Here is a 24128-nt window from a genome sequence, read left to right on the forward strand (position 1 = left end):
GTCTCGATGGTCATTACCGAGTAAAATTGTATGTACTCATAACGTTTATGTACCATAAAGAATATAGTTTTGATTAAATATCTAATTTTTCAGTACAATTACCAGAATCTCCATCATCGATCACTATGATGTCCAGTGACTACACTATCACCTTGACATGGGCATTGCCAATAGGATTAAAGTCTCCGGTCACTGCCTACGTTTTCCGTTACTCAGTTCTACCCAATCGATGGTCTGAGGTTCAGTAAAGTTATGGAACCAAACAGATTTCACTTTAGCATAGGCACGAAACCTGTTGAGGGCCGAGTCATTTTTTTGAATATTACTGCTAGAATTGACGACGGCGAGGGCGCTACTTCAAATTCACTGAACGCCAGGTCTCGTAAGTAAACTATCAGTATTACCAATGGTGATTTATGTAAGTTGAAAGTTAATCGGTGAATTTTCACAAAGAAAAATCTTAGATGGCGATTTTAGTGAAGATATCTCTCTAATTCAGCAACCGACTGAAAAAAATTGTCTGATGACATGATTTGCGCAAATATTTGTCAATAGCGAATAGCTTTTTCCTAAAACATTAAGCTCACAAATTAAAATACATTGTCAATGAAGATAATCTTGAAACGGCTTGATGTGCAACTTCACTTGGAGGCGATTTGTCTCCTTTTTAAATTTCAGAATGTCACATAAAGTTAGTTCTCGAACCCGGTGATGAGACAAACATATTCTACCTTTATTATTCCAATCATTATTGAGCTGGAAGCATTTGCACATGGAACTTTCGAGCAAATACGTATTTTGCGTTCTCAATCAGGTTCTTGAAATTTTATAAGGAATACAATTATCTTTGCAGCAGTGACTACGGTGAAATATCGACAAAACCAGACGAAAGATATTGCGGTATTATTCATCCTTTTTGGACATTAGAAACTGAAGCAGCGACATTAGATGCAAAGTTTCTTTCCGACAATGAAGAACAGGAAAGCTGATTTTTATATACAAGTTTTAGTCAACGGTAAATATGAACAGGACTCTTGCCATCGTACAAAAATCTAACGTCGAGAATACAATGTATCTGATTAAAACGGATTTGAATTTGCAAGCTATGCAAATGTAACAAAGTTCTCATTATTACTGCGGACGTTCAATTGATTCATGTAAGGAACATTGTACCAGTCTGGATAAATTGTTCTTATCCACCTACGGTATCATTAAAACATATTTCCTCATTTAAAAATAACTACAAGTAAAGCACATAGCGAAGAGACATCGTTAAAATTATCGCTATCAATTATTTCTATTATTATATACATTTACTAGAGAACATTCATTAAAATATGCAACAACTAGCTGCACGGTATCGTGAAGACTGAACGTTATTTACTTCAAGTCCAGTTCGATATTAAAATATGGGAATCTACTCCCCATGTGATGATGCATGGCTCACTCTGTTCGTGGTTTGCATATATGAGTGACCTCGTGTTACAGGTAGATATTTTACAGAAAAGACATATCTACTGTGATATCCGTTCTGTAGAAATTTGTAATGTAATACAGACATGCTTTCACTTTCGATCCCGGGTAGAATAATTAGGTACGTATTTTGGAACTTTCACGAAATTCTTCCAAAGTTAGACCCATATTTAAGTACACAATATCATTGAAACAATAAACACACCCGTATTTATGAAGAATTAATTTAAACAGTATCCATTGCTGCAACGTTGCACTTTTTATCGGTTAAGATCGATTGTACAAAAACCAAAATATATGGGGTCTGTTATATCCAGTGTCATATCATATTAGGCGCCGTTGCGGACAAAAGCTGGCCCAGTGAGAAAGTTGCTGTTGAAATTTCGATGTCGTATGTCGAGAAATCCAATAACACGCGTTGAATAAAACTGAATTTGAAGTAGCGCCTCGACGATATTCTAATATTAAACTGGACTTGCAGTAAGTAACGTTCAGTCTTCACCGGCATTGTCTAGCTAGGTCGTTGCATATTTCAATGACTGTTGTTTAGTAAATGTATACAGTAGATACCGATTATTTTAGTGAAGTTGGATTCAATTAGAAATCTTCATTATGTACCTGACCAGTAGATCAATTTCATATCCGTTTTAATCAAGAACATCTGTATTCTTTACTAGGAATTTGTTATGATGGAAACGCTAAGAATCCTGTTTAGACCTACCTTTGGTTAAAACTTGTAACTGAAAGCCGCTTTTCTGCTCCTCGTTGTCCTAGGATGTGATAGGCAAGGTTCAAGGTAGAAATGGGGAACCTACTCATCATGCAAGAAACTATGGCTTCTCTTTTCTCGAGGTTTGGATGCATAAATTGGTACATGTTACATGTAGATATGGTACAGAAAGTACACATCCATTTTTTCAAAAATTGTGTAATGCAATACAGACACTCGTACCTTCAATCCTATCTGAGTACAATAAGTAGGTACGTATTTTGGCACTTTCACGAAATTTTTCCAAAATCAGACCCCATATTTAATCATACAATATGATTGGGAAAATAAACGAACCCGTATTTATGAGGAATTAGTTTCAATTACTCCAACGTAGCAAGTTTTATCCGTTATCATCGATTTGCGCAAAACGCAAATATTAGGGGTCTGTTACATCCAATGTACTAGTATGTGCTTTTTGATACAGTTCGTATCAGTTTCTATTTCCCAGCACGACAATATCCTTAATCAGTTATCTTACTTTTCAGTAAAACCACCAGGTCATCCAACATCGTTCACAATGAAGTCATGTGACAACAACGTCATTTTGACTTGGGCACCGCCAAAACTAGTCATCCCGCCTAAAACAGCCTATGTTGTCCGTTACTCAGTTTTACCGGATGGTCTAACGTTTCACAAAGTTCTGCAAGCAGATATATTTGACTACATAATTGACACAAAACGTTTTGAAGCAAAAATCATTTTGATACATGTTACTGCTAGAATTGGTAACGTCGAGAGTGCTTCTTCAAATTCACTGAAAGTAAGAGCCCGTAAGTAAACTAAAAGTCTTACACAAAGTGATGTGTGTCAGTTTATGGTTCTTTGGTAAACTGTCACTAAGAAAAACTTAGAAGGCGATTTGAACGGTTGGGTTATTAATCCAGACGGATATAGTTGACAGGTAAAGCTGATGAAACTATGTTGATAGCATTATCTAAGCACAAAGTAAGATATAACTAGATGGATATAATCATAAAACGTTCAGTTATACATTACAAAGCTTAATTGATTTTTGTTTTTTTAATTTCTCGAAAAAAAAGAGTATTTTGTGCAAAGAAATCATCGATACCTTCTTTATAGACAGTAATGAATATAATTTTCTTCACCAAAGAATCATTAAACATTAAGAAGCACCAGCATTGATGATATTCATGAGAAGACTATTTTAGAAAATTAACCTATATGAATTGTATCTCCTTCTTTTAAATATTCCAGAATGTCATCTGAAAGCATTTGAACATGGAGCATTAAAGCAATTAATAACATTACGGTATCGACAAAACCAGGTCAAAGATTTTGCGGTTCTAAACATCCATTTTGGACATTAGAAACAGAAACATGAGATGTAACGTTTGTTTCCGACAATAAGGAGCAGAAGAAAAGCGGTTTCTTTTACAAGTATTAATCAAAGAAAGGTCTTAGCGCCATCATAATACAAAAATATGTGTATATAATGTAGTGGAACCTGATTAAAATGGATTTGGATTTGCAATGTATGCAGACTTAATAAAGTTATTGCTGTTGCTATGGACTAATACAAGTGATTCGTGTAAGGAACATTGTCTTGAGTTCATTGGAGCGATTGTTCACGAGGTACAGATGTACCTTCTGCTTTTCATAATTATCACGGTTCTTTATCTTAAATCTTCGTTTCCGTTTCTCTATATATACATGCATCTATTATCCGGGCTTTCCTTTCTGGAGCAGACCTCCAGAACCATCCCTTATGTTTCTATGAATCTTGAAGGCATTTATTATATTTGTCCTCAGGTGGTGTCGTTAGCTATTCAGAATTCTTCAGTTTTAATAAGTAAATGTTTTTTGTTCGTACGTTGTTTGATCTATACATTCAAAATCCACACATCGGTTTTCAGAACAGCATACATCAACCAGTTGAGATATATATGTGAAATTTTTGGTGCCTTCGTTACATTACTTAATCCGATGTGTCTTTCCCTATTTACAGTTCTCTGTTTGACAGCTTCAGTATTTGCGTAATGTTTCAACCATTTGACTGTTCTTTCATTCAGATTTTCGTTTTCACAGCAAACTCTATAATTTGTTAAGATAGGTTACTGAAACGTTTCTTACATATTATACTAGTGGCTTGGGTGTGTCCTTCTGCTTTTGGAATTCTTTACATTGAATACATTTGAAATACTTTTGAAATGCTTATGTCCACTAGTCCCTCGATCAACTTCACATTTTGGTGCAAAACATTAAAGCAAATAAAAATATAATTAGTTGTCCAGGTGTCCCATTTCATATTGCGAAATGGTCGGCTTCGGTAACATTTTGATGATTTTGGTATGTTGAGAGATGTAGATGAACCAGCATTCTTGTTTCACTGCCTTCGAAGTACGTGATAACTTATTGGACCATTTCATGACGAAGTAGGATATAAATAACAGAGACTTTTAAAGTACCTTCAGAGATTTATTGAAGCATTTATATTTATCAGCCATAGTTAACATAAAAGTTGAAAAATTAAGTAGTTCATCTGCCAGTAAAAAAGGTTACTAAATATGGACTGGGCGAACATTCGATTTTCATCCTCAATTTATTTGATATGGGTGATATAGTTTTTGCCTTTTCTGTTTGTCTATGAGTAAATATAATAATTATCAGACCGTTCAGGTGTTTCACACAAACTTGATACTCATGTAAATTAAAGTTACGTAGATGTGTATTTTGATGTTTAGAGTTTCCGCATTTAATACTATATACATATGTTACCATGGAAACAAAGCGCTCAGTAGGTAGCACATTAATTGAGATCATAAGCATTTTCCTCAACGAACAAGGTCCAATATCTTACATTTAAATGAGACCAGAAAATTAGAAATTGTATAAAGGCCTATAGAGACAACGGCCTGTGTTGTTCAAGTTGTTGGTCGACTTGTGTTCTTTACAAATTGAGGGCATAAAAAAATAAAGTGTTTATGAAAGCTGTACACATATGTACTTAAAAATTGACGTTATTTAGATCAAAGAGTGTTTATGAAAGCTATACACATATGTACTTAAGAATTCACGTTATTTAGATCAAAGAGTGTTTATGAAAGCTGTACACGTGTATATTCAAGAATTCACGTTATTTAGATCAAAGAGTGTATATGACAGCTGTACACATATGTACTTAAGAATTGACGTTATTTAGATCAAAGAGTGTTTATGAAAGCTGTACACATATGTACTTAAGAATTGACGTCTTTTAGATCAAAGCGTGTATATGACAGCTGTACACATGTGTACTTAAGAATTGACGTTATTTAGATCAAGGAGTGTTTAAGAAAGTGGTGTACTTATGTACTCTAGGAATTGAGGGTTTATAGACCTCACAGTGTTGTAAGAAGTGATATACTAAGAGGATATCATCTCTACAGTTTTATTTTATAAATATTTGTGTGACGATTAAGGACATGTCAGCTGACAAATACGTCATTGTATCATTAGGCTTACCACTGTATGCAATTTCTAATTTCTTGGTCTCTCATTTAAAATGTCAGAGAGAATTTTGGTCCTTGAGGAAACATTCATGTAACTTTGTTTTTATCGGAATATTTTGCAACATTAATGTTCGATGTCTTATGGAAATCATACGTATGTGAAGACTTTATGTTCATGTACATTCAATATAAAATGATTCAACTCATGTCATAAATGTTGCATCACAGAAACAGTTGTGTAATGATCCTCTGAAAACAAAACCCAGAAATCGGCTCTAATTTACTGTCATGGTACATATATTATTGAAAAGTATATAATGTTCAAGAGATTTATTCTAAAGAATGGAAGTAACACCTCAGCCTTTAATATACCTCGTATCAACTCACGAAAAAAACGAAATATGGTTACAGTTTTTGTGATTCTAAAAATAAAATGTATTTCTGTTGAGAGTGTGTGATTTGTTTGTGACGGATTTGATGCGTGGAAAGGACTTTTTCAGAAAGTATCGTCTGAAATTCACCAAATTTGATAATTTCCCTTTCTCGTTTGAAACCATTGTGTAAAAAAGACCGAAGGTCATTGCCAAAACGTGAAATTTTTTTTTTAAATTTGACGTAAGGAAGATATTACTCAACGAAATATAAAACTCACAAATAGACTGACTACCTTTACTAGAACTAAATATGCCTTAGTACTTCAAATACTGCATGTACGCCGCAAAAATCTGGCAAATATACTAAGTTGTCTTCTAAATCATAATAGTATTTGGAATAACTTATTCTGTGACTCTGTATATGTGAAAATATGTTGTGCATTGCGATATAATCGACAAGTACGTTTGAAAATTTGGTTCACGTTATGTGCACTTATTACGAAAAGTTAATATTTCTACCTGAATAATCCAGATAGGACAATGGTCGTAAAATCATTTACCAACTATTTTTGGACATCTTTACCCATGTGCTTCAATTTTGAAAAGCTTGGTGATATAATTCATAGCACTTTGACATTTTGGTAGAATGACAATGAATAATTATTTCCGTTTCTTCGAAGATTTAATATAGATATATATTAATCGCATTTAATTTTCTGTCGTCATCTGATACACATATGCCATTATTCACCGAGGCAACAGCCATGATGCAAAGTACGCCAGAAAAAAGCCTAAAGGAAACATACTCATTGAAACGTTGAAACGCCCAATAGGTAAAGAAACTTTGACATTAGACAACCATCACTACCTACGATCTTAAATCTGCAATTAAACAAAAATTAAAAACTTGCCAGGATAACACATCCTCTAAAATTGTACAACTCTTTAATATGTGCTCAAAACACAACTGGAATTAAAAAGAACTTTTGACTCCACAAACCCTACTGACTCCACAAACCTCACTGACCCTTCATACGCAACGCGGGTATCTTAGGTACTGGAGATTACTGAAAGTGACAAAAGCCGATACGTGTCTCCTCAATCTCCCCGATGTATGTCTTGGTTTTTATTCGTTTCTTACAGCCATAGTTCCAAACCAATAACACTGTTTAGCATATTTAAACATATGATCATCTGTATTTTAATAATAATTTAATTATTTTGTAACTGCTGACAAGTTGAATCTAATTGCTTGTTCTTCCATGCGTAATATGTCATATTTCAAAAGATATAACACTTAGTTTAATAGTATGTATAATCTTGTGACCTTCATTTCACTGAAGCATGTATTTTGTCTGGTTATTTTGTGCTCACCCTATAATACTTAAAAGACCCTCATTCTCTCAGTTAGGAGGATCTCTGATCTTTGTTCCGACCTCCGAACAGTCTTAGTTTCAAGGTCATACAGAAATCGAGAGGCCAGAAGTTCAGAATTATTCTGATTGCCCATCTTCCCTGGGACAAATCCTGGATCAACGATCTGCTCCATTTAGTTATAAATCTACCCAGGAAGATCCCGGCCAGGCGAAATCTTCTCAAACAGCCTTGGACCCGCATTTTCCATCCTTTGCTGAAATCCTTCGCTCTTGGCGCTTGCAACAGGACAGTCTTGCAACAAAAACAATTCAACCCTTCAGTCGTGAAAAAACTGCAAGCCTCGGGACCTGGTACCGGTGAAACGAAGGTGGGCTGTTTGTGATTCCACCGGGTTGCAGAAAGATCTGTCGTCACACGCCCCCATTAATCGCAAATCTAATGAAAGACCGACGAATGGAGAGACCATTCTCTATCGAGAATCTGTCCTCTCCTTGACAGAGAATGGACCTAGACATCGAGTCTGCCGAGAATATTTCTGATCCGGGTGTTGATGATGCGTTGTGATTTCCGTTGGGGAGATTTTTAGCGCCCTATTTGAGGAGATAATTCACTACTACCGAGTTGTCTGATATGATAAGCACTATCTTGTTCTGAAAACGGACGCTCAAAATTGATTGATTTGATAAAAATTTTCGTCTCCAACATATTCACCTTGGTATTTCAGACGCCACGGCTGGTCGCTGACTGTGTCGAAGTCTGGAAATAGATGGGCTTTCCAAACCTGGGACCTTGTGTCTGTGCATCCTGTCAGATCTTGTGGTGGAGTTTTGAGTGGTATTCCTGCTATAAGCCAGCTGTGGTATTAGTCCAGGAATGATGTAATCTTGCTTCTTAGGTTGATTCTGTAATCAAGCGGCATTGAAAATGAACGTTACTGAGAGAGTAATGTCGTCTGTACAGAGCGCATATATAGCCGACTCAGCGGGATAAGATCCGCGGCTGCGTTGAATAACACGGTAAGTCGCAGAAGATCCCTGGCCGTTACCATATTTTAATGTAAATGGACTATGCAAGCTAGACAATTTGGACCACCCAAACGTAGGGAAGTTGCACCAAGTTCGGGTGGGTGAGAAAATCTATACACAGATGGACGAACCGTTGAGAAAGGTAAAGGCCGGACCTTTCCCAATTGATCAGAAAACCTAGGCGAATTAAAAGGGAAATGAGATGGCTCTTTCACTAGAATAGAACGAATACCACATGTTTATTGGAGAATGTCGTCAAAACACGCTGTCGTGGAGGTTGATGATGTCGTACGGAGCTGGGAAACGACTTAGTTGTGTAGTTTATTAAAGGCCCAATGCCATATTTGAGCCGAATGGGAGAGCGCTAAACTGATAACAATTCCCTGGTGCACAATCCGTGGGAATCTTGGGAGGATGGATGGATGGGAACATGAAAATATGCGTCCATCAGATCGAGGCTGATAGCCAATTCGTACTAACTGATAGAGAGACGGATTGATCATGCCGTTTCCATCTTGAATTAAGGTAGAAGGATAAATTGACTAAAATGACTGAGAGCGATGGTTTTCTGACTTTGCTGTTGGACTTCCTGGCCAGAAAAAGCTTGAAATAAAAGTCTCCGAGATTGTGGATTTTGAATAATCTCAACCACCCGCTTCTCGATATATGCCCTGATCTCTTGTTGTAAAAGCGAATAATTTACCAAGTCTGATGGTACTTCAAGCATCCGTCACCGCATGGTAGGTAGCTCGGTTAATCACCTTTGATATTCTAGCCGTAGAATCCCTAGGCGTGGTCACTGCCAATATCGTCCACCAGCCTGAAAATCATCAGCGATTCCAAATCCAACAACAAGGATGTAGCCACAATGTTGCGAACGAACTTCGAAGTGGCACGCATAACTCCTTTATCCATCTTATAATAAGAATGTAAAGTCATATTGGTGTAGGTTTTGTCTAACGCCGGAAGATCTTAAGAGAATGCATAGGGACGAGTTCCATATCAGCAAGATATCAAGGATGCCGATATTTGAATATCAAAAAAAGAAAAGTTTTGAAATTGCCTGAATTACTGATCCTGGCAGAAAGACACCTGGCAATTTCCTTAATTTTTCGTGACTAAAGAAGAGGGGGTGATAAACATTTTGAGTTCTACAACATCAATATATTTACTATATAGCCACTTTAAAACTATACCCAGTCCTCTCTATGAGGGACTGTCAAGTTTATCACCACACTCAGATTGGTCGTAATCAGGATATACATCCACATATCCATAAGTATAGACGAGGCATGTGGGAATGTGGCAGTTGCTGCTGCAGTGTCAGGGTTACTGATACTAGTAACTCCTCCAAATGGTTCATGTTCATCACTGAACTATTTAAACAACTTACCAATACTCTAGTGTAAGCATTTCTGTTTTAAAAGTGACACATGTTTTGTTGATGTGACGTGATCTTCATGAGCAACTAAGCCACGATTGGTCTAATTTATTTGCCTTGTATACAAATTGCATAACACCCGTCTTGGTAAGTTACACATGAAAAAAGTGTTGCCTATATAACCCCTCTTCAGTTCTAAACAACGTTCAAACCATTTGAATGAAAATTTATTCTTCATGTCTTGGTCAGTTTTCTTCACTCTGGATTCCTTGTTTTTCGTTACAAAACTAATTTTTCAACGTGTTTTAAAATTTGAAAATTTCTTCAGTTGTCATCTTTTTCAGCTTCTTTTTTCAAAACGATGACTCAAAATGTTGTTTGATTAGTGGAGTGTTATTAAACACTCTTGGTGATTGGTTAATAATTGCAATCAGATATTTCAGTCTTTACTGGCCAAGCGATAAGCTGTCTCAATTACTGACAAATGATAATATCATTGGTTGTCGTCTTTGTGGACAGACAGCCTCCCGTTCCCAAACCTTTCTACTAGAATTTTTGCCGATCTCAAATATGACCTTGGGTATGAATAAATCCGTGGAGAATTCACAGCCCTGATTGATAAATCCCAACTTACAATCCTTAAGGTCATGTTTGGCCAAGTGGGGTGGACTTACACCTAATGGGCTGCCATGAATTGGGCGGAAAAGGATCCCCCATAGTGTTGAAATTCTCAGCTAGGACAGAAGAAGACAAAAGGACAAAGAAAAGTTGGCCAGAACTAATCAAATCTGTCAACACCTGTTGTACTAAATGTACACTTCATCATCACTATTATGTTCTGAAACGACAAATAAATAAATAAATAATAATAATAATAATAATAATATTAATAATAATAATAGCAAACGATGTTAACAAAGTGACAAACCCGCTATGTTAGGGGATACTCGATACCTCAGTACTCTCAGACTTTGAATTTTCCGTCATTCGTTGTGCTTTGAACTTGTCTGAGCAATGTCGGCCATGCCATATCTAGCAAATTTGTGTACATGCTGCATGTTTCTGATAATGTACACTTTGTACATGCTGCATGTGTCTGATAATGTACACTTTGTACATGCTGCATGTTTCTGATAATGTACACTTTGTACATGCTGCATGTTTCTGATAATGTACACTTTGTAAATGCTGCATGTTTCTGATAATGTACACTTTGTAAATGCTGCATGTTTCTGATAATGTACACTGTAAATGCTGCATGTTTCTGATAATGTACACGTTGTACATGCTGCATGTTTCTGATAATGTACACTTTGTAAATGCTGCATGTTTCTGATAATGTACACTGTGTAAATGCTGCATGTGTCTGATAATGTACACTGTAAATGCTGCATGTTTCTGATAATGTACACTTTGTACATGCTGCATGTTTCTGATAATGTACACTTTGTAAATGCTGTACATGGATCATATGAATCCATGTTAGCCTTGAATTCTTTGCACTTCACACACTTTGTCATCATTTTATATTCTGAAACGACAAAGGAATAAAGAAAGAAATAATAATAAAAATAGTTAACAGAGACACCCACTAATGTAGGGGTGTTCTATAAATAGACAGCATGCACAAACAAAACAAACACCTTTTATTCATTGTAGCTGTTAGAACCATGTGCCACATAAGAAAGAGATTAAGTCCATGTAGGAGAAGAAAATTCACCCAAATATGGTTGAAATTTAAACATAAAGTATACCACATGTAGAATAAGATGTAATAAGTCTGATAATAATGTAATCCTCAATGAATGGATGAATGTTACACAAAATCCAACTGGTTAATATCTGTCTAGTTCACTGTGAAAGCTTTAAATTAGCGCCACCTGTAGGCAGCAGAGGGGAGGGGATGGACAAGAGTCCATCGTCTACATTTTATGGACTAGACCAATTTTTGTCTTCAGGAGGGATGGATTCAGGAGGTAGTAGGGCTTATATTCCTAAGGTTTATGTGATCGGGGGAATGTATTTGAAGGAGAAACCTCATGTTGATATGATCATCCATTCAGGTGGACAGAGAAACCAAATTTTCATGATGGTCATTTTGACAACCATATTGGCTTTGTGACTGACACCATTTTCATTTAGGACCAACAAGACCATGGGTTTCCTAGCAATCATTTAAGATGTTTAGGAGGTGTAGCAATAACAGCTATTGGATAGATGGACTACAGACTACGGACAGAAGACCATCCCATAAGCTCTATTAGCTATTAATGTAATTTGTATTGAACCATCGACAATACACTAATAATTCTTCTTTGTTTTTGTCTCCTCTTCAAAGCTTTGATTGAAATATTGTTCAACCCATGGCAATGAATAGACCACCAATGACTGCTCAATTAACCAGCATACACACCTGTGCCCATTGTTGAAACAGGTTGATTGCCTGAATCAATAAATTATTTTACGTACTTACCAAGTAATTTACGTACTTACCAAACAATTGCAAATCATTAACATTAATCCTAGAGAAAATTAGATGGTCCTGGTTTATTAATAATCATAAAACGAAAGCCACGTTTATGTCATCAGCCTACCAGGCTGCTTAAAATCAATAATTTCTTTCGTAAACAATAAACTTTATTCCCAATGTCTGTCCCTTGATAAATGCAATGAGATTTTGTGTGCAAGAACATGCTCTAGAGATATGGAAAATTTGATGACTGTTGTCAGACATTAGTCAGAAGCAAATCTAATCATTACTAGATACATGTACAGCAGGCATGTTCAACCTATGATCCGTGACCTTAATCATCTAAATTTTAGGGGTGGAGGGATTTGTTAATGTAATCAAACATACTATGCCTCATTTTGCTGTACCATAGTGCTGATTCACAGTATCAACATATTTCAAACCAGAGCTTATTCTTGCTTCTGTCTTTCAGGCCAGTAGTTCTCAACCTTTCAGATTAGGAATGGCAATGCCACCCTTCACATGCTTAATGGCTGTACTTCCAAGACTCCCTTGGAATAACACCATGGCAAAATGGGGGTCTGTGGCCTACAGGTTGAGAACCAATGTTTAAGACTGTTTACTTAAGATCACTCTTTACTCATGAAACCAAACATGGTCACTTCCAAACTTGGCTGAGGGTAGATGAGGCTACATGTACTACATGTATTTACAATGAATCTCTGATGCACTTTTGCATTTGTTGCAAAGTTTGTCTCAAGTAAATTATCAAGTTAGTACAGATGAAGTTTCAACTAATTTGTATTACCATATATATAAGTTTTAATAAACTCCCAATTTTCCATTTGGGCATTTTATTACCATTCTGAAATATGTCCCTTTGGACACAATCAGCATGAATATTTTTGAAAATATAATACATTTAATGCTTAATAAAGTTTACTGGCAAGAAATGAAAGTATTTGGACTTAACACAATCGAGCAAAAAAAATTCAACAAGTTGGTAACCACATCACTGAAGCCTATTTTGCACAATCCCCCACCCGCTTCTTTTATGGACAGTGGGAGACGTGCGATAATTTATTCTGTCAACTTGTCTCAATATTGCATGATACATTACAAAACATGATTGCATTCTGTGGACCTCAACCATAATGTTATAGTGTGATTTCACTGTACTTATGATGATATAATTTTGTCTAAACCATACTATCTCACGCACCAAATCTGCCCATCTACAATACCCACCTAGCTGCATACCGAGTATACATAGATCTAACATTTCATCTCTGGGTGTAAGCTGGTTGTTGAACTTACGATAAAAAGCAAATGGAAAATACAGATACACTGTGAATTTATGTGATGAGAACCCAATGACTGCCCTACATCAAGGTCTGCACTGCTTGAAGTTGGATGCGCAGTATGCATGCATGGATAAATATTACATTCGAGCTACTTATAAAGGAACAATTCAATTAAGTATGACAAAACACGTATAGTATATAAATAGATATTTATTCTTCATTAAATTGTACAAATCATCGTACTATCTTTAAATAAGGAATCAGTTAAATTTCAGGCATACTTCTTTAAAACACAAAATTAAACCATCCATTCTCCTCCAAGTATTTTTTCTCTCCAGACAATGTCCTAACTTTTAAGCATAAATATATTAATTGAAACCATACAATGACTAATGTATGAATAATATATATGTTCATATAACATTAACACTTTGATTATTTTTCAACATTAAAGGATGAATCATTATTTTCCCTAAGACAATATAAAGATATATTTTTTAAAACAATAATTTATGCCTAAAATTTTATAATCAGAAATAACTTGAGGGACATAAACACTAGAAGAGCAATATGCTATTTTTTACATTACCTAACCTCACCACCAGCTTAAAATGGTAAATTTAAATGTTATAATTTCATTGCTCACTGTTTAAAACTTCAAATATTCATGTTAATGCAAATTTCATTATTTCCAACTACTTTCAATCAAAATCAAAACTAGGATAAACTGATAAGAAGAAATTATTTTAAAAAATTCACAGTTCATTTGCTTTAGTCATAATTCTGGTTTCTTGAGACTAAATGAATATAAATGAATTATTGTATTAACTGCACTAAATATTTAAATGCAATACCCAGTAATACTTAAATGTTAATTAAAATGTTTATCTTTATACACACACACACACACAGACAAACACAACTTTAAGAAAATCATAATGGCTATTCCATTAAACAAACATGGTATCTAGGGGAGGCATTTGTTTCCAAATATATGCCATGGTACTCTGATTACTCAGAGTTCACATGAAAATAATACAAAATGATAATTCGCATCTACTGGTGCTTACTCCGCACTGAAAAGTGTCTTCCTTAGGTCCCATGTACATTTTACTGGAAAATCCATTACTGTTTTTTGTTTGTAAGTTGACAATAAATTTCCTTGATTATGGACAATTATTGCCATGTTTTGCTCATAGCAATCTGTAACAAATGCACAACCAAATGCAAAACTCATACATAACAATAATCTCAAACAAACTTAAATAATACATATAACAAAATAGGCCAATACAACCAATTTAATTGGGGTAAAATAATAAAATGGGGCTTTGATACAAACTAACAAAACAATTAAAAAAAGAGGATGGAATCAATTCAATATTTGATTTAATTATATGAAAAACAAAATGTAATAAAACTTTGAACAGTTTTATCTGCATACATATTAAAATTCTGAACTCTTACATTAAATCATATAATGACGGACTCCAAATTGACCAGAACACCACTGTTGCAAGCTGCAATAGTAACAGAAGAATTATTTCAAACTTCAATTTTAACATTTCGAAACTTTTTTCTCAAAGAACTTTGCATTCACTGCAGATACAAGATAGATCATTTGAAAAATACACACCAGAGGTCAACTTAATCAGTGAGACTTAATAAAGTCTTGATTTCCTAACATGACAAACACATACCTGTGCTATCTCAGTCTCAATCCTAGGGTTCAAATAACACATACCTGTGATATCTCAGTCTCAATCCTAGAGTTCAAATGACAAACAAATACATGTGATATATCTGTCTCAATTCTAGAGTCCAAAAGACAAACACGTCATATCTCACTCTCAACTGTGGAGTTCAAATGACAAACCCAAACCTGTCATATCTCTGTCTCAATCCTAGACTTCAAAGGACAAACCCATACCTGCCATATCTCAGTCTCAATCAGAGTTCAAATAACACATACCTGTGATGTATCAGTTTTTATCCTCGAGTTCAAATGACACATACCTGTGATATCTCAGTCTCAATCCTGGAGTTCAAATGACACATACCTGTGATATCTGTCTCAATCCTAGAGTTCAAATAACACATACCTGTGATGTATCAGTTTTTATTCTAGAGTTCCAATAACCTGTGATGTATTAGTCTCAATCCTAGAGTTCAAATGACGACACATACCTGTGATATCTCAGTCTCAATCCTCGAGCTCAAATGACAAACACATACCTTTGATAGTTTAGTTTTAATCCTATAGTTAAATTTCTCTGATACTCATATAATTTCTAAGCTATCATTTTTTCCAAATGATATTTTGAACAAAACACTTCATAAAGTCACTAAATTGTTACACATATTTAAGGTCTCAACCAAAAAGACCATGTGCTACAAAATGCTTCATAATAAAATGCAGTTTTAGTAAACCTGTAGGGAGAAGATTATTTATGAATGTCTGCCGATTTTACACAACATGCAAATCTTTACGAGTAAGATTGTAAACTCTGCATAAACTACTTCTTCATTTACAATGTTCACCATCCTTACACAATACACATATGTTATATAAAAAAATATGAATGGAGTTTATGAAACATCTTATCAATGGTAACATGAGATGACAAATGTTTCTCAATGAAAAGCAGATGGATAAATGCACAGTATGTAATCTGTAAAGCAAAACAGAAGATCTGAAACATCTGTAGACCTGAATAGACTGACCTCGGCATTTAATGTACCAAAGTTTTATCCTGCATATCTCATCTCCATTTATCAATTTATCATTTAAAAGTAATTAGTGAGAATTATTTCATTTATTTATTAAGTCAGATTAGAACAATTATAACAAGTGATTTTTCAAAGACATTAATACAATATACTACCCTTATAAAACCAATTAGGCCTTAATGACAAGTTATGAGGTCATTGTGTGTTTCACATTTGAAGTAAAATTGACCAAAAGCAAACATCCTGAAGTCCCTACAAGCATTCCAAATTATTAACAAGTATCAGACCCCTGCATCTTTTGGTCAAGATATATCATCAAAAAGTACCTTAACATATTAAGTATTGAAAAAATAAAAGTAATGACATTAAATGCAAAATGTGCTTCTGAAATATCTAATGGAAGTATTTATATTTTAAGTTTGCAGGTGTATTTCAATACATTGTCTCAGAATCTGTTTTAAAAATTGATTTGCCTTAACAAATATCTCGCCACTGAAAATATTATGTATGTACAGAAATTTGACTGATGAACACCAACAGCACAATTACATGTACACAAAGACTGCGAGGAAAGATACAGTGGGATGAAAAATATATACGGATTTCTCTTTTGGGGTCAATGTGTTATCTGCGGGCAAGTAAGTGCAAATACAAAAACATCATTCTTTCAGTCTCCATACAACTTTCACTGCCTTCTAAAGCTACAGGATTTCACATGATCAAAATGATACATAATCATGATACATTTTATGAAACAAAGCAAATACCTCAAAAAAGCTGGAATTGTATTTCTCAGGTTATCTCCCAAGAATATGAACGTTCATGCTTGAAAAATGTAAAATATCATAATCTGAAAATTGACAAGCTTGTAATAGCATCCTTTAGAGTGTTTTTCATAAATCTTTCTAGTTATATCCACGAATTATTTCCTCTCTGATACATACCTACTGATGAAAAACACTAAAAATATGTTTCCACAGCTTTTCTCTTGAATTCTATTACTTTTAAGTACAAACTGATATGAGAGAAAAATGTATCTTCTATACAATCCTTCCTGATTTTGATATAGTTCTTCATCCCAAATCAACGCAGAGATCTTGACCATTGTGAACTGGATTTCTTTCATATCATCTCCAACCTAACTTAGAAGTTACTTCCACATAGCTTAAATTTCAACACATTGCTGAATCATCAAATATGTGCATCACATTCTTCACAAATTTATATCCATTTAGAAACTTTGAGTATTGAAACAATTAACTCTGGAACTTGTATGTTCTTTTGTTCCATTATAATGAAAGTAAGTTTTGATTTTTCCATGAAAATTGTTCTAGATGGGCATCACTCATACAAGGTGCCCTCTCATATCATCCACACTACCCTGGTTGTGAGGGGAGACAGTCCTCATGGGGGGTCCATTGTAACTTGGATTTGGCACAACATTCACATTGTTTCTAAAAGAAGACAGGGATCCTGAAAGACAAAAGACTAACAAGATCAAGAACATTATATATATATATATATATATATATATATATGTGTGTGTGTGTGTGTGTGTGTGTGGTTTTTTTTGGCCACAAAGCACAATACAAAAGAGATATGAAAGTTTATCTCCTGGACCCTATAACTAAATGTTTTTCCCCAGGGTCTGTACTAAAAAAAAGTATGAACCCTATAATTAAACGACTGCCACAGGGTCTGTACTAAATAGAAATTATGGACCCTATAATTAAATGATTGTCCCAGGGTCTGTACTAAATAGAAACTATGGACCCTATAATTAAATGATTGTCTCAGGGTCTGTACTAAATAGAAATTATGGACCCTATAATTAAATGATTGTCCCAGGGTCTGTACTAAATAGAAATTATGGACCCTATAATTAAATCATTGTCCCAGGGTCTGTACTAAATATAAACTATGGACCCTATAATTAAATGATTGTCTCAGGGTCTGTGCTAAATAGAAACTATGGACCCTATAACTCAATGACTGCCCCTGGGTCCGTACTAAATATAAATTCTAGACCCTATAACTAAATGACTGCCCCAGGGTCTATACTAAATATAAATAGAAAGTATGGACCCTATAACTAAATGATTGCCCCAGGGTCTGTACTATATAGAAATTAAGGACCCTTTATATACTGCCCCAGAGTCAGTACTATACAGAAATTATGGACCCTATAACTAAATGATTGCCCCAGAGTCTGTACTACATAGAAATTAAGGACCCTTTAATATACTGCCCCAGAGTCAGTACTATACAGAAATTATGGACCCTATAATTAAATGATTGCCCCAGGGTCTGTACTAAACAGACATTACAGGAGTCCTTCATAACACAGGTTTGTCATTTTTTTTAAATTACATTGTATTGCTGGGTGTTAACATTTCACAACTTAGTACAAATTATGGATGTAGCACAGGCTCAATTTTTCAAAATAAATTACTCCACTAGACAGAATGTCTACCATGTATAGCCTATAAATGTGCCGATAATGGCATCAAACCAACAACAACTAGTAACACCAACATAACTTTGATTATCATCTTCCAAGCCAATCAAATGAAACTTCACCATTGAAAAATGCACCATTCACGATTCTAGATCAGCTGTTGCTTGATGTCTCATTATTTAATTTTTTCTCTCAAACTAATTAGTGATAAAAATGATTTCATCTTTCAGAAAACTATATCACAGAATTTCACTTAACAGTACACTCTTTTATTTTTAAAACTTAATTATTGACAAGAAGCAGGCATACTAGTTTGAAAAGACATAACACTTAATTACCGTAATTACTGTATGTTTTTGGACTGCAACAAATAATTACTTTTTTTTGTCGTCTGAATACATACTAAATTCTTTAATTAGATATCTCAAAACATACAGGTGAAGATAGATTTATTCCTCCCCCACATCCATAACAAAGTTATTGTTAGTTCATATGATGACGTGCTGCCATGAAGTAAAACAAGTATTTTGTCTAACACTGCGGAAAGGATAATGAATGAAAATCAGGCATTACTTGCCTATTTTGTCTATGTGATACATGTCCATCCACCAGAAAACACAGCCATACATGTATTAGAGCCACAATTGTGTGCATATTTTCCAAAAGAACCACCACATTATTAATCTTGCAATCCACAGTTAAACCGTCTGCTAATCAGTGATCATTAAAATCTACATTACAAATGCATGCAAGTTTTATTTCTGTGTAATTAAGATACTAATACAAAAAAGATTTTAGAATCATAATTCTTAAGATATTTATGACAGAGACATTTTAGTATTGAGAGTAGGAATACCGGTACATGTGTGATTAATCTTAGAGCACCAACATGCATTTCAATATCATTTTATGAATGATACATTCAAATTTACATGCATTTCAATATCGTTGTATGAATGATACATTCAAGTTTGTTTATATTGGGGTGTAGATCCTATACTTTAATTTTGTTGATCGGTGATAAGACTTAATTCACGTTTGTTTGAAATTCCATTTGTTAAATTCATGTTTGAGTTTTTTCTCGCTGAGTTAATTGTTGTTGATAGTTCCATGTTAGGAACTTTATAATTTTCCTTATCTTTTTTGTTTATAATGGCGTCAGATTTTTTAATATTTAATTTGTGTTTATAAATAAACATCTTATAAATGCAGTTGCTTTTGGTGTCTTCCCTAATCCAGTCCCAACCCGGCTTCATCTTGTGACAATCATCCACTCTGAGGGAGTAGTGATAATAAAGACAGTTGTCATGGTAGCCATTCTGAATGCACAGCTGGCAGGAGTTCCAATTCCTACCTTACAACACCATCAGCTCAATCTTGGTACATCCCAAAGACCTCACTTCTTTGAACAGGAAGTGCTCAATCATCTTTAAGCTCCAGTGTGACAACTATGGAAAGGACTACATTGGGGAGGCTGCTAGAAGTCTTGTACGAAGAGTTAAAGAACACTTGTACACCAACAGAGAATCTGACAGCAGTTGGTGAACAGTACAAAGAATCAGGGCATACTTTTCTTTTTGGCATAACATCAGAGTACATGGTAGAAAGAATAATACCCTAAAGAGAAAAATAGTTTCAAATGGTCCCATCACCAATTTAATTGTGACTCAACTGGTCAATACAGTATATTTAGATTCGTTTTGATATCTACCATGATTCATAAATGGTTAAATCTAAGTACCATCTTTCCTTTCCCAGACCATCCCTTTTTACCAGTTCAATGTTTCCCCTCGACGTCTCTGTTAAAGATCTTTCTGAGTAAGACATTCTGTGAGCAAAACCACTGTTGCAGAAATTTTGCAGCGACAGTTACCTCCCTTGACCAGTGACTTTCATTCTCATTAACAATAACATCTGGTCCATCAAGTAAATGCTGACAATTCAGTGTAACAAATTTGCCAGATAATGCCATCCTTACAAGCTGAGGGATAATGACATCAGATAAATAAATGCTGACAATTCAGTGTAACAAATTTGCCAGATAATGCCATCCTTACAAGCTGAGGGATAATGACATCAAATAAATAAATGCTGACAATTCAGTGTCACAAATTTGCCAGATAATGCCATCCTTACAAGCTGAGAGATAATGACATCAAATAAATAAATGCTGACAGTTCAGTGTAACAAATTTGCCAGATAATGCCATCCTTACAAATACTGTTGAAAATATACCTGGAGGAGGAACATATCTTGGTGAAGCCTCCTCAATGGCATAACTCCTGGATGGAAGAGGGGGTATATCAACAGCGCCCTTACTTGAGCTCCTAACTGGGGGTGGGGGAGGGGTTTTGTATCCTCCCCGACTGGAGGGACGACTAGCCAACCTGTCGGACATGTCTGTTACACTCTGAAAAAAGAAAATGGAGCTTAAAATTGTTTTCTTGAAATATTTTATTATCAAAAACAGTATTACTACATTTTTATATTAAAATTTTTAACAACGCAATAAAAAGAAGTCAAATGCTGCTTATCTCATGAATATACTATAATTTTGGGTACATTTTTGATATACAGGGAAGGATTGTAATGAAATACTAACACAGTCGTGATGAATATACTATAATTTGGGTACATTTTTTTATATACAGGGAAAGCCTGCAATGAAATGCTAACACAGACATGATGAATATACAATAATTTTGTGTACATTTTTTGACGTACAGGGAAAGCCTGTAATGTAATGTTAACACAGACATGATGAATATACAATAATTTTGTGTACATTTTTTGACATACAGGGAAAGCCTGTAATGAAATGCTAACAGTCATGATGAAAATACTATAATTTTGTGTACATTTTTTGACGTACAGGGAAAGCCTGTAATTAAATGCTAACACAGTCATGATGAATATACAATAATTTTGTGTACATTTCTGACATACAAGGAGAGCCTGTAATGAAATGCTAACACAGTCATGTCATTGCTTCTGAGTTTTCACAACCTCTCTGCTAATTTCTCGCAAGTGATTTTTAATTTCCTATGAATTTTGATTTATTAAACTGGAAAAATGTTTTTTTATTCTTGATCTCATCCCAGAGGCCAAATGAATCAAGGCATTAAAAGAGTTGGCACTTCTGTCAGGTTGTTCGTTTATAATATGTAAATAGTAAATTCTTTTGTTAGATTGTATTTTCTTACACATCTCAGCTCATAAACAAGAGTGACTGATGCACTGCTGGGTTAAAAGAACTTCCATGAATTCAAGATTAGACAATTTCTTTCTTTTAACTATTGAGTCTTGAAAACCATCGCCGATATATATTTTTGAATCTACTGCATTGGTACACACAATGGTGTCAGCTTGGCACATTATCATTTAGAACATGGTAGACATCAGCACAAGTTTTTCATGAAAACCCCAGGTCATAATGATCATCCATTCAAGGGAGTAGTGACAATAAGATTTTTAAGATAATCATAGCAGCCATATATGCCTGGCACCATTTTCATTAGGACTAGCTAGACATCATAAAAAGCCTTCTGGTGAAAACCCTATGTTGATATAACCATCTATTCAGAAGTACTGACAACAATGTTTTTCACATGTCCAACATTAAGGATTTTCTGTTTTTAGTAACAGTGGCCATATCTAATCTTGGATTGGCATTCTCTGTACAAAACTGAAGGTCACTCATGCCAGGATGCTCTGTGCCAAGTCTGGTTTAAAGTGGTCCAGTGATTTCTGAAGATGAAAATAGTAAATGCAGATGGGGGCATAATGGATTTAGACCATAACATAAGCTCACCCTACTTGGCCCTACAAAGTGTCACATGTTTAGTTAATCAGTTGTTGTAAAGCAATAAACCCAATACCTGATGTCTATCCTTACCTAAGTGTCATTCTGTGTATGTACAAGTTTGTGCAAGTTTATTAACAACGAATTATATATTCAGATTTGAATGGAATCTAGAAAAGAAAATTCTTGAGGGTTGAAATATATACATACACTGTTTAGTGACCTTGACACGCATACTGAAATGCAACTGTGCTTTATCTCTCCATACATAATTCTAAGATTAAACTCTGCACTGAATTTAGACATAACATGCTTATGGGTTGATTCAAAATGATGCTGCTTTGTGTATATTCTGCTTGATTTATTATGGATCATTGACAATTGGTTGGGAAATGTACTTTAACTATTCAGGCTAATCAGTCAGCAATTTTCATGTACAGAAAATATTACATGTGTAATAACAATTGTTTTCTCTTCCTTGAAGGGCATCAGTTGTAGAACCCCTTGGTAGACACATTTTTCTATTAAAAATAATGATTTCCAAAAAATATCCTCTAAATCTGCATACATTGGAGTGGACAGCTGTAATGTGATCACATAGGTATCCTTACTTTGAAGGAAAAACTCTGTTCTTATTGATTTAGTTTATCTTAACAGTTAATAAAAAAAATCTTGTACTTTCATTGTGCATTTTTATATATGTGACTTTAAACTAATTTGCAAGTTCTCATGCATCACTGTTTTTCAAGTAACAAAATTTGTTTTTTTTTTAAAAAAAAAGAATGTATCATTTGAGCATTTGCTTGCCCTGGCAGCATCTCTGTAGACATTTCACAATTTCTTTGAAAATGTTAGTGACAGGCCACAGCAATCAGATGGAGTCAACCTAGAGGGAACGGTGATGCAGGGGACAATACCCAAATGTTATTCAGTTACTGGAAATTTCACAGGTACTGGATATGTGAGCAGCACTATTTTCATTTAGGATCAACAAGATATCATGAAAAGTATTTTGATGAAAAGCCCATGTCAATATGACTTTTCATTCTGGATGACAAGCCAAAAAAATAAATTCAAAATGGCTGCTGTGTTGGCCGTATCAGACATCAGATCAGCACCGTTAACATTTAGGTACAACTATAAAAACCCCATGTTGATATGATCATCCATTCAGAAGGAGTAGTGATAATTAGCACTTCAAGATGGCTATTGTGTCAGCCATATTATAAATCAGATTGGTACATTCTTCATTTAGGACCAAAAAGACATCATTGAAGTCTTTCGTTGAAAACCTCAAGCTGATATGACCATCCATTCAGAAGGAATAGCAGTACCAAACTTGCCATATTGGATGTCTTGTCAACACCATTTTCATTTAGGACTATGGGATGAACTTGTGCGTGTACAGTTTTATGGCAATCCTCCAAAGGATTTATGAGCAGTAGCAATAGCAAACTTGTGCCAATGGAGGGCCACATGACGGACAACAGAACATTTCATAAGCTCTACTCAT

General features: G+C 34.8%; 1 protein-coding gene across 9 annotated transcripts in view; it reads right to left on the reverse strand.

Annotated features, from left to right (window-relative positions):
• Positions 1-13819: 13819 nt before the first annotated feature.
• The window catches only part of LOC149794253 (nephrin-like), a 347553-nt gene continuing 337244 nt past the window's right edge, over positions 13820-24128 (reverse strand). For all 9 annotated transcript variants that reach the window (XM_089968389.1, XM_089968382.1, XM_089968380.1 and 6 more), the window contains 2 exons: positions 21049-21223; positions 13820-17828 (listed from right to left, as the gene is read on the reverse strand). In XM_089968389.1, the coding sequence (XP_089824515.1) occupies positions 17701-17828; positions 21049-21223 (303 nt within the window). In that variant the 3' untranslated portion in view covers positions 13820-17700. The remainder of the gene's footprint in view (positions 17829-21048; positions 21224-24128) is intronic.

Source organism: Sinohyriopsis cumingii, chromosome 8, assembly GCF_028554795.1.
Source record: "Sinohyriopsis cumingii isolate HCF-2022 chromosome 8, ASM2855479v2, whole genome shotgun sequence".
Classification (NCBI taxonomy): Eukaryota; Metazoa; Mollusca; class Bivalvia; order Unionida; family Unionidae; genus Sinohyriopsis; species Sinohyriopsis cumingii.